Here is a 15,470-nt window from a genome sequence, read left to right on the forward strand (position 1 = left end):
TATTGCTCATCAGCCTCAGAGCCACTCAGCTCTTGTCCAAGGTTCTACTTGCCTTATGAACACACAGATCACCAGGAGGGAGATTGTAAAGTATTTCTTGAGGAAGGGACCACTTTTCTTCTGTCGCTGGTGCATTTCTCCACCACACTTGTTACAGCAACGACACAGACAAAAGAAAAAGCCCACCAGAGGCATCAGAATAACAAACAGCAATCCCAGGGCAGCACAGATAATAATCCCGATCTCATAGTAGATAATCTGCAAGTCAAACAAAAGAAACAGCACACACTGTGACACCAATTACACAGAGAACATTCCACAGTGAACACATTTCATGCTTTTTAACCTATTTGCCATCATGGGTTAAACCTTCAGGGGTGTGTGTGTGTGTCCATTTTGAAGATCCTTCCTGAAACAAAGGATGCACCGATTTGAGTTGTCAGAATATGGGATCAAGCAGTTGCTACCTTCTTTCAGTCAGTCAGTTCAGTCACTCGGTCGTGTCCGACTCTTTGCCACCCCATGGACTGCAGCACGCCAGGCTTCCTTGTCCATCACCAATTCCCGGAGTTTACTCAAACTCATGTCCATTGAGTTGGTGATGCCATCCAACCATCTCATCCTCTGTCGGTTCCCTTCTCCTCCTGCCTTCAATCTTTCTTAGCATCAGGGTCTTTTCCAGTGAGTCAGTTCTGGGAAAGACCTTTCAACTTCCAGGAAAATATCCAAATGCAAAGTCAAGTTGCAAATGGTTTAATTTCAACCCCAAAGAGTTGGATATGACTGAGAGATTAACATTTCCACTTCCACTTTCAAAGGTACTTTGTTTGTTTTTAAATGGCATGATAAATTTTGCTAGAACTCCTTGCATAATGAATAAGCCCCGGTGGCTCAGCAGTAAAGAATCTGCCTGCAATGCAGGAGATGCAGGAGACACTGCTTCAGTCCCTGGGAGGGAAGGTCAATCCCCTGGAGGAGGAAATGACAACCCACTCCAGTATTCTTGTTGAGAAAAGTCCCATGGACAAGCAGGCCTGGCAAGGCTACTGCCATGGGATCGCAAAGAGCCAGACACAACTGAGCGACTAAACACACACATACCAAGGGTGTTTTTCACCAGAAAGACAGAGCCAGCAGTAGTTATTCAGGATTCACAGTAGTTTGGATAGGATCAATTGATGACAAATCCAGCATTATAGAAGAATCTGGAATATTCCTAAATTTAGGGGGGAAAAGCTCAGTCTTTCCAAATCAAACATGTTAGTTTCCTCACCCAGGTTCCGGGAATAAAAATACGTACCTTGTAAGGTCGTCGTGAACATTGTAGAGCATATACAGTTAGCGATAAGGCGCCAAGGAGAGTACCTGCCACGAGCAGACGCTCCATAAGTGCCCATTTCAGGCCAGTGGGACGGGGCTCGGCAGCCTTTATCTCACATGTCCCTAGGTTCCTAATGGGCCCAATTTCTAGACACAATCACATGACCAAAACCTGTTTTCATAAGCACGACTGGCTTTATTCCAGCTAAGTAAAAATTAACGCACCAGGAGGATAACACTCATTCTCGTTGCAGTCCTCCAATCCTCAAGCTACTCGTACCTACATAAAGGAAGACGTTGTGAAAGAATGCAGAAAAGCTACAGGTTGGTGGTTTGCAACTCCTGGAGCAGCTAGAGAGCAAGACATTCTGAAGCCAAGCAGAGCAAAGGAAAACGAAACCCAAGTCTTGTTCCTATGAGCAAATGTGATGTCCCTGTGAGACAGCACTGACGTTGGGAGTCTGAGAACCTGCTCTGAATCCCAGCAGAGGTGGCTTTTAATTCTCTAAAGCAGGAAATGTTACATTAGGATTAACGTCGTCAGCAGATTGAGAGGGACAGATAATTAAATGAGCTAATGTGTAAACAACTAGCAAAGGGCCCAGCACACAGCAAATGTTCAATCAATATTAGCTAACTCTGTGGGCAAATACTTATTATGAGCATTAAACTAGGTGTATATGGCACTTGAATATTATCTAATTCCATATAATTAGATATCCTTTATTCTATAAGGTTAAAAGGATAAAAAGGAAAAACAGTGCATTTTTGATGCATTCATCAAACATACTCCTTACAATAAGCCAGATACTAGGGCCATGAAGAGTCATTACTTGCTGGTATATAACCCTCCCTTGAGGACTCATATCACTGGCCAATTGAAAAACCAGCTCTAGACACACCAACTCTTACTTATTCTGCTATCATTTCTCAGCAAGTATTCTAAATTATAACTATTTTTAAAAATTGTTACTACTTCTAAAGGAATTTAAAATCCTTTCTGAATTCTAGGAGACAGAGAACCCCAAATCCAGGAAAGGTATGCTGAAATGTTTTAGATGCGCTATCTTTAGTTCCAGATAAGAACTTTATATTTTGTATATAAGCTTTCCAATGAAGTGAAGTGAAGCGAAAGTTGCTCAGTGGTATCCTACTCTTTGTGACCCCATGGACTGTAGCCCACCAGGCTCCTCTGTCTTTGGGATTCCCCAGGGAAGAATACTGGAGTGGGTAGTCATTCTCTTCTCCAGGGAATCTTCCCAACCCAGGAATTGAACCTGGCACTGTAGGCGGATTCTTTACCGTCTGAGTCACCAGGAAGGACTAAATACTGGGTCGAACAGTATCTGGAACAAGATATGTCATTTCCAGAGTTCACGTCTAGACTGAAGTCTGGCCGAGATCTGGCAAGGACCTAAATATTGTCCTGATATACCAAGATTTCTGGAGGGCTTTGTGGGTTGCATTGAAAAGAAGATGAAGATTTTAGGCTTGCCAAGATGGTTTGTTATTTCCTGGACTACTGGAGCTGAAAGAGAAGATGCAGGCAATGGCAAAAACAAAAAGGAAACAAAAACCATCACAGGGAGAGGACAGGGAACTGGGAGTTTTGGCAAAAGCATCACAGCGGGCTTTACACAGAGCAACGTGACACAGCAAGCGAGGGCGTTACCTTCAGAGTCGAGACTACGTTTTCTGGCTGAGGAAGGCAGAGCCGTCACAGAGTTTGTGCAAGCACAGGCAGCGTGCATCAAGAAAACAGAAAATGTTACTGGAGTGATTAACCGCCACTGAGAATATTAACATCCCGCACAGAGAGAATCAAGAGAGAGAAGGACATATCAAGGAGCATTTATGAGAGAAACAGTGTTTCAGGGAGAGTCAAGTTCTAGGGCTCCCACTTGAATTTACACCTGGGTTTCTTGCAAGGCTCTTCATCAGCGTGCTGATCAGTTATGGACCCGGGAATGAGAGGGAAAGTTACAAACGCGTAACATACTGACCTCAGGGTCCCCACAAAACCAAGTCTGGGGCTGCCCAAACCCCAGAACCCAAGGCTCCACCTTCCAGGTATCCTTTTGCTTAGCAGCAGTCCGTGGGGTGCCGCCATGTTTAATTCAAACTGCCCCACGTGGTCCCATCTTGCTTACTCCTGGCTTCCTGCCCCCTTCTTCTGGGCCACTCGAGTCCCTAGAAAGCACCGTGCTCTCTCTCCCTTCCTCACTTTGAGCTCCCCGCTGCTTGAACATTATTCCCATCACTCTTCTCCTGAGGAAACTCAAGTCTGAGTGTGGATGTTGCTTCCTCCAGGAAGTCTATACTGATAACCACATCTGGGTTGGCAGTACATTCTTCCTTCCTGCTGCCATGGGGTCCTACAACCGCCCTTTCACAGCCTTTCCTTCATATGGAGTGACAGCTCCCACATGACCTGCAGCTCCAGGAGGGCGAGGACCGTGACCATCACACTCACCGTCTCTCCCAGGTGCTCAGTCTAGGACCTGTCTTACGAGAGGTGCCAGATCACAATCAGACAAGCTGATGGAGAGAAGAGAGAAGGAGCCACATTGCCTAAGACCAACAATCCCTAAACAGTGGTCCAGAGATGGGGGATTGTCAGTGACAGTCAAGGACCGATCCATGGCAAAGTAGTGAGCTTCCCATGATGAGAAATTTGCTTAAGTTATGAGACTGTCCCATGTTTTTTTTAAAAAAGAGGGACGTGATTTGTGCATGAAGGGGGGACAGAGTCATTTTTACACTTTTGCAAACACGGAGGCTGGGTTTCAAACGTCACAAACCCACCTGGATTGATGAGCTGACATTTACAAAGTCACGAGTCAATATCCCAGGACTGGTAGCTCTGGCGAGGTCAGGACTGAAGCCTCAGCAATCAGTCCCAAGCCCTGCACCTGACCCCAGAGGCAGCGCCAAGACAAGTTCAGTTCGGTCGCTCAGTCGTGTCCAACTCTTTGCGACCCCATGGGCTGCAGCATGCCAGGCTTCCCTGTCCCTCACCAACTCCCAGAGCTTGCTGAAACTCATCATTGAGCTGGTGACGCCATCCAACCATCTCATCCAAGACAGGGAAGCGTAGTAACTGAGGATGAAAAGAATGAGGAGGATCCAGCCCAGCTGAGTCTAGAGGATCATCAACCAAGAGGCTGGAGTGGAGCTGAACCATGACTACACAAAAACCATTTCAGGAAGTCGTTGCAAGGAAACTCAAAGTTCTGCTGACAGTGCTGCTCAGAATATAAAAGATGGCAGGTGGGAGGGGGCAGGGGGCTGGGAGAACTTCCCCTGAAAAGTTTTAGAGGTGTGGGTGACACTTATAGGTCATCGGTGGGAGGTAATCCTAAGTCACTACCTAAATGATCCAATACCGTGCATTCCTTGAAGACAGGAACCTTGTCCTTTAATTGAGCAGGCATCACTCTGACAAGCTAGGCTGAGAGGTTCTCCCTGCAGAAACCCCAAGTAAGCAGTGAGACAGTGATGTTCCTCTGTTTCCCTTGTTTACAGTCAGCCAGCAGGTGGAGAGTCTGTGGAGGGGCTGGCCCACACCCGTTGGTCCCCAGGGGAAATGTATCCTTCCATAACAAGGTTGCTTTGCATAGCTCATTTTGCATCACAAGCACAGGGCTTGGCTCACACCCTGCGTGCTGAAAGCTCAAGACGGAATGGATAAATGTATTTAATGGCGACCTAAACACCTCTGCATTACTTTACTAGCGTGTGAGATGAGTGCAATTGTGTGGTAGTTTGAGCATTCTTTGCCATTTCTTTAGGATTGGAATGAAAACTGACCTTTTCCAGTCCTGTGGCCACTGCTGAGTTTTCCAAATTTGCTGGCATGTTGAGTGCAGCACTTTCACAGCATCATCTTTCAGGATTTGAAATAGCTCAACTGGAATTCCATCACCTCCACTAGCTTTGTTCGTAGTGATGCTTTCTAAGGCCCACTTGACTTCACATTCCAGGATGTCTGGCTCTAGGACAGTGATCACACCATCATGATTATCTAGGTCATGAAGATCTTTTTCGTACAGTTCTTCTGTGTATTTTTGCCACCTCTTCTTAATATCTTCTGCTTCTGTTAGGTCCATACCATTTCTGTCCTTTATTGAGCCCATCTTTGCATGAGATGTTCCCTTGGTATCTCTAATTTTCTTGAAGAGATCTCTAGTCTTTCCCATTTTGTTGTTTTCCTCTATTTCTTTGCATTGATCACTGAGGAAGGCTTTCTTATCTCTTCTTGCCATTCTTTGGAACTCTGCATTCAGATGCTTATATCTTTCCTTTTCTCCTTTGCTTTTCACTTCTCTTCAAAGACCAAATTGCCAACATCCGCTGGATCATGGAAAAAGCAAGAGAGTTCCAGAAAAACATCTATTTCTGCTTTATTGACTATGCCAAAGCCTTTGACTGTGTGGATCACAATAAACTGTGGAAAATTCTGAAAGAGATGGGAATACCAGACCACCTGACCTGCCTCTTGAGAAATTTGTATGCAGGTCAGGAAGCAACAGTTAGAACTGGACATGGAACAACAGACTGGTTAAAAATAGGAAAAGGAGTATGTCAAGGCCAAATGTTGTCACCCTGCTTATTTAACTTATATGCAGAGTACATCATGAGAAATGCTGGACTGGAAGAAGCACAAGCTGGAATCAAGATTTCCGGGAGAAATATCAATAACCTCAGATATGCAGATGACACCACCCTGATGGCAGAAAGTGAAGAAGAACTAAAAAGCCTCTTGATGAAGGTGAAAGAGGCGAGTGAAAAAGTTGGCTTAAAACTCAACATTCAGAAAACAAAGATCATGGCATCTGGTCCCATCACTTCATGGGAAATAGATGGGGAAACAGTGGAAACAGTGTCAGACTTTATTTTCTTGGGCTCCAAAATCACTGCAGATGGTGACTGCAGTCATGAAATTAAAAAACACTTACTCCTTGAAAGAAAAGTTATGACCAACCTAGATAGCATATTCAAAAGCAGAGACATTACTTTGCCAACAAAGGTCTGTCTAGTCAAGGCTATGGTTTTTCCAGTGGTCATGTATGGATGTGAGAGTTGGACTGTGAAGAAAGCTGAGCACAGAAGAATTGATGCTTTCGAACTGTGGTGTTGGAGAAGACTCTTGAGAGTCCCTTGGACTGCAAAGAGATCCAACCCAGTCCATCCTGAAGGAGATCAGCTCTGGGATTTCTTTGGAAGGAATGATGCCAAAGCTGAAACTCCAGTACTTTGGCCACCTGATGGGAAGAGTTGACTCATTGGAAAAGACTCTGATGCTGGGAGGGATTGTGGGCAGGAGGAGAAGGCGATGACAGAGAATGAGATGGCTGGATGGCATCACTGACTCGATGGAAGTGAGTCTGAGTGAACTCCGGGAGTTGGTGATGGACAGGAAGGCCTGGCGTGCTGCAATTCAAGGGGTCGCAAAGAGTTGGACACGACTGAGCGACTGAACTGAACTGAAACACCTCTGCTGTGGGTAGTGTGAACATTAAGACTTACTATTTGCAAAGCACGTTCTCGGGTGCCTGCCATGGAGCCTGTACTACCCAAGTGCTAGCAAATGAGGGTTATTCAATGGGAGCGAGTTTCAAAAGGGAGGGGATTTATGTATACCTATGGCTGATTCATGTTGAGGTTTGACAGAAAACAGCAAAATTCTGTAAAGCAATTATTCTTCAATAAAAATAAATTAAAAAAAAAGAATAAAAACCCAAACACACGTTAAAAAAAAAAAAGAGAGGGTTATTCAAGTTGTTTCTCGGATTTCTATAGCTTCATCTGTCTGGTCCTCAGATTTCCTCACGGCTCCATAACTCCAAATTCTCTTCCCATCCAGGCCTTCCACTTCTGCCTGACCATTTCTTGCCTGGGGAATTACACACAGTAATCTTTCATGGTTTCACAGGTAAAAGGCGCAGCTCAGGGGCACTCACCCTCCGTGCTCACAGCTCATGATACTCGAACGGAAGCCGCTGCTCCCGATGAGTCACCTCAGGAGGACAGCATGCTGACCTGGAGTGAGCCTCACTTTTGTTGATGTGCTCAGAGTTAGTCTGGCCTGGGTACAGACCCCAGTGTCGCCATCCAGTCTTTGGGTGACCTCAGTTCACTAGACTCTCTGAGTGCAGGATTGTCTTGGACAGGTGTTGTGAGGATTAGACACAATTTAAAAAAAAAAAAAAAAAAAAACCTTCGAATCCAGTGCTTGGAACATGGCAGACAAGAAATGATGACTCTCATTATCACAAAGTGGAAAGTGACAGTTCATGATTCAAGAAGCAGTGAAGGGACTTCTTGGAGGTCCAGTGGCTAAGACTTGACCTCTCAATGCAGGAGAAGCAGGTTCCATTCCTAGTCAGGAATCTAGGACCCAACATCCCTCACAGCCAAAAAACCAGTACAGAAACAGCAGAAGTAATGGTGTTCAACAATCGTGTAACAAATTCAGTACAGACTGTCCACATTAAAAAAAAAAAATCTTAAAAATAAAAGAAGCAGAGGAGAAGCTTTGTGCTTCGAGCCAGGTTTGCAAATGGAAGCAGAACTTTATTTCTCATGGACTCTCACAGCTTTATTTTTCATTGCCCCTTTGCCTTGAAGTCTCAGTTTACACGCCAGTGCCACTCTGGAGGCTTTCTTGATTTCCCCAAGTGCCAGTACACTTTCCATCCTCAGCACGTTAACAGCCTTGGATCTGAACTTCTCATGGCATGTGTATCCCTCTCCATCTTGCCTTGCAGGCATCTACTGCACCAGTCGGCTAGGGCTGCTATAACCAAATACCAGGGCTGGGTGGCTTGAAGAATAGAAATTTATTTTCTCATAGTTCTGGAGGCTGGAAAGTCAAAGGTCAAGGTGTGGTCTGGGTTAGTTTCTTTTAATGCCTCTCTCCTTGGCTTGCAGATGGCCATCTTCTTCCTGTCTCCACATAGTCCTTTCTCTGTCTGTGTCCTAATCTCTTCTTAGAAGGAGACCAGTCAGACTAGATTAACACCCACCTGAATGACCCCATTTTGACGTAATCACCCTTTTAAAGACCTTACCTCTAAATACAATCCCATTCTGAGCCACAGGGGATTAGCACTTCAGCATATGAGTTTTGGACACAATTCAGCTCACAGTGTCCAAGCATACACAAGTCTAACCCCACGACCTCCTTCTCACCAACTGCAAATTCTTGGAGTAAAGACATAACTTTCACATGCGTGTCCTCCTATTATGCGTTGCTTCTAGCGTGCACTCTGTAAATACTCATTAAGTGAATGCATTAAACAAAGGGAGAAAAACTGTTTTAAAAAATCTCCGGAGGAGAACGAGGCCACAGATTATAAAGCACTACTTTGCACGTTCAGCTGACGTGGAAGAAGGAGGCAGTTCCATGGGAAGGAGTCATATTTCCATCCAGAGTCAAGGCTGCCCCTTGGAACAAAAGGTCTACACCTATTCACAGCTGCCAACTTCCCAAGGGATGAAGTTCACTGAAAGAGCCCCTGTCCGGAGACCACCAACTCAGCAGCCCTGGCTACTGTGGGCTCACCAGGAGATGAAATGAGCTCAGGACATGGACAGCTGAAGAACTCCCAAGGGCCTTTCAGCTGGACAGAGGGTACCTGTGTGACTGTGCAGGTTACACCCGGTGGGCATGGCCAGTATAGAGGATGCTGTGGAGTCCACCCGAGTCCTGGGACCTTAGCCATCTCCGTGTGCCTCCCCAGACATCTTACTACTGGTACCTGTGCTCGAAGGCATCTTCTAAAACCATGTAAGCTCAGAGTGCTGAGGGATTAATACTGCCCCTGCCCCAAATAGCCCTGAAGGTGCCTCTTCAGTCTCTCAGTGCATAGAGCACTCAGCCCCCACACCTTCTGGTGGGCTAATTCCCACGCTGCTGTGTCTACAGGGTCCAGTGCAGCTGCTCTACGGGACGGAGCTCTGTCTCCCCCTGTGGTGGGTGGTGGAATGACACACCCTCTGTAGGCTGCCCTCCTTCCTGTTTCACCTCCCACTCCCCAGCCAGGGTTCCCGGAAGTTCCCAAATAAGAGACTCGCCCGAAAGTCCTTGACTCAGGCCCTGCTTCAAGAGAGCATTTACCTGACTAAGGCCAATCAGAAAACTCCCCTCCCAAGGTGCCCTGGCTTCCTAGGTGTCTTTGTTTAACCAAATCCTTCTCCTTGGATAACTGGAAAACGTGACCCAGTTCCACGCCTAGGGCAGGAGTCCGTTCATTCATGTGGGCCCACTTCTGTCTCCTTTCTCCACCCCAGCTCCACCCCAGCGGTGTTTATCCATTTGGAAAGACACCTGAGGTGGAGAGGAAATCAGGAACGAAGGGGCCCCTAAGTCTACAGGAACTCCAGGTCTAATATCAAGCCGATCACAGAGGACTCGTCCAGGGATGGTGGCAGGCAATGCCAGCTCATACTCAACAGGCCGCTCAGAGTCACCTCGGGGTCCAAGGCCCTAGGCCCCCCAGGCCTGGCCCAGAGGAAGCTCGGCCTCTCATCCCCTCCCATACCTCTGCAGGGCTAACTGGCATTCCGGCCGGGCTGCTAATGGCATGCAAATTTTTAACATAAATATGAAAGCAACAGTCATTTTATTCTGCCCAGGGAGGCAGGCAGACACAGGGCATCATGTCTGGAAGATATAAATGAAGCCAGTGGAAACTGAAGAATAAAGATGCTTTCCGAGGTATTAGAGCAGGCTGGGGGCACCAGGGAGTAAATGGCTCATTTTCTTTTATACACATAAATGCCCATGAAATGAGGCTTTCCTCTTGGCTTTTACATTCAGTTTTGTCTTGACTGTCACTTTACTGCAAATTGAGAATATGCAGCCATTGTTCCCACTGTCAGGCAAGAAGGGTTCACTGCCCTCCTGGTACAGGGCCCTCACACCCACCGGGGACACTTTCATTCACATCTGTTGTGCTGGCCATTAAATAAATAAAAGTCCTGCTGGTCCCTTTGATTGTTGTCTTGACAACCACCTTCATACCAGGAAAGGTTGGAATGGGCAGCTGACCCTGCAGGACTAATAGCTTGACAAACAGATTCAACTAATCTTTATTATCCTAACATTTATGGCAACAAACATTTGTCTGTTTGTTTTACTGGCAAATTGCATTCATCATAAGCCAGAATCGAAAGAACACATTTGTCTCTTGAAGGAAGTTAATCTCGTGGGTGCAAACGAGGTAAATTCGCAGCATCCTAACCCCAACCCTAACCTTGGAGCTAACTAGAGACATGAAGGGGCCTGGGTATTTTCTGACAACACTGGCCACTCACCTGAGCAGGGCCTTCAAGGCCCTGCCCTGCCCTGGCCCCTGCTCACCTGGCCTTCCTCCCCCCTCACCCACCAGCTCCACCTATGGGCTTCCTCCTTTCACATCCCATCCTCCCCTCACTGGTCCCCAGAGCCTGAACCACTCGCAAAGCCACCTCCCCGCCCGTCCAGCCCTGCTCATCTTCTTTACCAGAGTCACCTCCTCGTGGAAGCACTCTGGTCAGAATTCACTCTTTTTCCTCTACATGTGTGCATGCGGTTGTTACAAGTGTGCATCCCCGCTTCTAGGGATGTTCAAACCACTCCATTTGTTAGAGATCTCCTCCCTTGGCTTAAAAAAAAAAAAACAGTATAAGACTTCATTTAAGGAACTTCTAGATTTTCAATAAAATACAGCTTAAAAGGTGAATATTTCTCTAAATGCCACCTTTGAAATTTCTGCTGTAGTTCAAATGGGATTTATAAGGTGTTTCAATATTCCATAAAACTTCTAAGTCAAAATATTAGCTGAATTCACAGATAACTGGTTATTTAAAGATTAACTTTCAAGTCAGCCAATATTTTACTCACATCCATTTTTTGATAACAGATACATCAATCCAAAATTACCTTATCATACTCCTTTGAGAGGTCAAACTTCTTCTGTATAATCTTTCTTAAAATATCTGGGGGGGGAAAAAAGCCACAAAACAATAGCAAGATTACTTTTTCAGTAAAAATACAAAAAGCCTATTTAGAAAATATGTGCTCAAATTATTGAACTGTGACATAGTATACTTTTATTTCTCTTTCTTCATGTAGGTAAATAGTTGAGCTAATGAGGCTCTAATCAGTCAAAGAATGGAGGGCAGATACTTTTGACCTAAAGTTTTGCCAGTTGGCAGAACTGGAGTGTTGCCATTTTGAAGAGTTTTCAGCTTTTCACAAGACACCTTCATATTTACCAGCAAACTACATACACCTACTTAATACTGATAAAATGTTACATTGAAATTGCTAATACTTTTTTGTCAATAAATCAAGTTTAATTATTTCTTTTTAAATTTCCAATGCAGCCACACCCATATGTTGACTCTGGTTGCTCAGTCATACAAACTGCAAAAGCCAAGCAACAGAAACTATATGGTCCTCAAAGCCTTAAATCTTTACTACCTTGCCCTTCACAAAACAAGTCTGCCAACCCGTCTATATGAACACGTTGACAGGACGCTGAATTGCAAGGTTTAAAGTTTTAGTGTGACTGGCGTGCTTCATATTTGCCAGTTAATTTATGTAATCCAAATTGGATTGACAGCAACCAGCCTCAGGAAAGAATGAAGATCTAAACTGTAAATGTGATTTTTTGTTTTTAGTTGGAAAATGCATTAACAGTTGCACACAGGTTAGTGACATCAGATTTCCTTAGTGAACTGTGACTCCATTTATCCCTAATGCTTTTTGTCCCATAGCCCATGGAACTGCGAATTCTTATTTGGAAACACAGATGTAATTTAGTCTCTAATAATTCCACATTTACATGATATTTTACAAATGAAAGGAATTTACAATTAACCTAATCCAAGAGCTCTTTTATTAAGATTTTTTTTTTTGATGTGGACCATTTTTAGTCTTTACTGAATTTGTTACAATATTGCTTCTGTTTTTATGTTGTGGTTTTTTGGCCCCAAGGCATGTTGGATCTTAGCTCCCTGACCAGGGATCAAACCCACACCCCCTGCATTGGAAGGTGAAGTCTCAACCATTGAACCTCCAGGGAAGTCCCCTACTAAGAACTCTCAACATGAGCTGTCCCTCCCCATCTCCAAGCAGTGCATGAAAATCCAGAAACACTAAGCAAAGTTGGATTTTTCTGGGCATGATCATTTGGGGTATTTAAAAATTCTCATGTAGGTCTGGAGCTACGTTGTATCCTGATCCACCTGCCAATGCAGGAGAAGTGGGTTTGATCCCTCAGTTGGGAAGATTCCCTAGAGGAGGAAATGGCAACCCACTCCAGCACTCCAGGATTCTTGCCTGGAAAATTCCATGGACACAGAAGCCTGGCGGGCTACAGTGCGTGGCGTCACAAAAAGTTGGACACGACTGAGTGACTGAGCACACACAATGCACTGATAGGGAGGGTGACTTGTCTAAAATCTGTGACCCCAGCCCAGGTCTTCCTTCCTCTGGTGGGGGTCCATCCCACACTGCCCATTGTCTCCTGCCCCAGGAGTGAGCGTCCAGGACGTTCTGGGTCCTGCACGATCGCTTCCAAAGTGCACTCCTAGGGAGGCAAAGGAAACCCCAGGGTAAACCCTGTTTTAAATCAAAGATGTTCAGATGTACAGGCCAGGAAACAAAGCAAGTCACATCCCCCCAGGACGTGTGAGGGGTTTCCTTCTGGAAAACTGCTTCCCAACTGCACGGAGCAGACAGGCACATGGAACAGACACGTGATGCAGGAACAGGGATTTTCAAGCTGGCAGGTGCCCTGGGAACCCTGGAGTTTCTCCAAGGTCCCACAGGGGCAACCCGGGGCCAGAAGGTCACAGGTATCCTCTGGCCTTGAACCAATCCCTTTGCTTCATCTGCACAGAGGTAACAAGAGTTGCTCAGGTGGAGCCCTCACCTTGCTGTGCTGGCCAAAAACCCATCTCAAGACTGTGAAGCAGAGACATCTCTGTTCCCAGGGTTTAACGCAGCACCGTGTTACAGAAACACATCAAGAGCCACGTAAGTAATTTCGGATTTCTGAGTAGCTCCATTTAAAAAGGTAATTAATTTAAAATTAATTTTAGGGACTTCCCAGGTAATCCAGTGGTTAAGACTCCACACATCCAATGCAGGGGCTGAGGTTCAATCCCTGTTCGGGGAACTAAGATCTCACATGCCTTGCAGTCCAGCCCTCCAAAAAGTTTCTACCATGTCAAGGCTATACAAACATTAGAAAAATTTTTTAAAGATTAACTTTAATATTTTACTTACTCCAAATATATGCAAAACAGTATCACTTCAATGTTGTTGCTATTCAGTTGCTGAGTTGTGTCCGACTCTTTGAGATCCCATGGACTGCAGCATGCCAGGCTTCCCTGTACTTCACCATCTCCCTGAGTTTGCTCACACTCATGTCCACTGAGTTGGTCATGCCATCCAACCATCTCATTCTCTGTCACTCCCTTCTCTTCTGGCCCTCAATCTTTCCCAACATCAGGGTCTTTTCAATATGGTATCAATAGAAATATGAATCTGGAGGGGCTTTCCAGCTGTTTCAGAGGTAAAGAACCTGCCTGCCAATGCAGGAGACCCAGATTTGATCCCTGGGTCAGGAAGACACCCCTGGAGGAGGAAATAGCAACCCACTCCAATATTCTTGCTCAGAAAATTCCATGGACAGAGGAAAATGGTGGGTTACAGTCCATGGGGTTGCAAAAGAGTTGGACATGACTGAGTGACTAAGCACACACACAAATATGAATGAGCTCTTTTACAGTCTTATTTTCATACTAAGAGTTCAGAAGCTAGTGTGGATCCCTTCAGTTCAGTTCAGTCGCTCAGTCGTGTCTGACTCTTTGCAACCCCATGGACTGCAGCACGCCAGGCTTCCTTGTCCATCACCAACTCCTGGAGTTCACTCAAACTCGTGTCCATTGAGTCGCTAATGCCAACCAACCATCTCATCCTCTGTCATCCCCTTCTCCTCCTGTCTTCAATCTTTCCCAGCATCTAGTCTGATGAGTGATCAGGTCAAATGAGTCAGTTCTTCGCATCAGGTGACCAATGTATTGGAGCTTCAGCTTCAGCATCAGTCCTTCCAATGAACACTCAGTACTGATCTCCTTTGATGGACTGGTTGGATCTCCTTGCAGTCCAAGGGACTCTCAATTGTCCTTGGATCCTTTCAGTGCATCGCAATTCAGACAAGCTACAGTTCAAGTGCTTTGTGGCCACATGTGGTAAGGGACTTCTGCCCTAAACAGCACAGGCCCAGAGGTGGTGTGTCCCCCTGCTTACATTCACCCTAGGGTTCACCCTCTCCCCCCAAAGTCCCAAGGCCTCTATCCACTTCCTTATCCTCCCCTCCTTCCCAGTGTCCCTTGCCACAAGCACACAGAATGAGCACCCTTCACGCTCAGGACCACAATATCCATGCTTCCCTCGGCTTCCCTGTGTGTCTCTAATTAAGTGGCTCTTCATCAGGGTAAGCGAACACGAGAAATGCCTGCGCAACACGATGCAAGCCTCTTTCCTTGACAAGTCAGGGACCGACCTTCTGCAGCTCACACCTCCTCCAGGAGCCCAGAGGTCTCCAGGCAAGGAAACTCTATCTCTGAACTAATAGCTTCACTGCTGGTGAGAACTCTGAATCCACTATTGTCCATCTCAAAAAGCATGTGCAAGAACTGGGGTCCCACCTCTCCCCGCCACCAACCCACGGTGGTCGCCAAGCATCACACTCGCTCTAATGCACCCGTCCTTTCTGTCTTTGTCTTTCCTGACCAGCCCGTGACAGGCTTCTGGTGGAAACAACCTCAAGCCTCCGGATCACCTGAGTCCTCACACGGGAGGAGGTCATGGGGAGCATGGAGAGCACATGACCACAGGCTGGCCTGCCAGCTGGACCCAGGCACTCAGAGGCTCCCTCGTCTCTGCTTGCTGCGTCCTTTCTGCCCACCCAGTCCACACGAGGAGCCAGATTCAAAGACGCGGCCTGCAGAGAGTAATGTGAGCTGAGACCATCTGAATTGTGTACACCACAGAACCCAGTCAACCCCCACATTAACTTGGAAGATTCAGGTTGGGGGGGTGGTGTGCAGAGCTCTACTCATCTTGCAGCCCCTCAAGACAGGCCTCG

General features: G+C 46.1%; 1 protein-coding gene across 4 annotated transcripts in view; it reads right to left on the reverse strand.

Annotated features, from left to right (window-relative positions):
- The window catches only part of PROM1 (prominin 1), a 123,538-nt gene that overhangs the window by 64,206 nt on the left and 43,862 nt on the right, over window positions 1-15,470 (reverse strand). For 2 of the 4 annotated variants that reach the window (XM_027545079.1, XM_027545081.1), the window contains exons 3-4: window positions 11,249-11,304; window positions 53-258 (exon numbers count right to left, since the gene is read on the reverse strand). In XM_027545079.1, the coding sequence (XP_027400880.1) occupies window positions 53-195 (143 nt within the window). In that variant the 5' untranslated portion in view covers window positions 196-258; window positions 11,249-11,304. The remainder of the gene's footprint in view (window positions 1-52; window positions 259-11,248; window positions 11,305-15,470) is intronic. The other 2 variants (XM_027545078.1, XM_027545077.1) reach the window with 1 other exon arrangement.

The sequence above is a fragment of the Bos indicus x Bos taurus genome, chromosome 6 (assembly GCF_003369695.1).
Source record: "Bos indicus x Bos taurus breed Angus x Brahman F1 hybrid chromosome 6, Bos_hybrid_MaternalHap_v2.0, whole genome shotgun sequence".
Classification (NCBI taxonomy): Eukaryota; Metazoa; Chordata; class Mammalia; order Artiodactyla; family Bovidae; genus Bos; species Bos indicus x Bos taurus.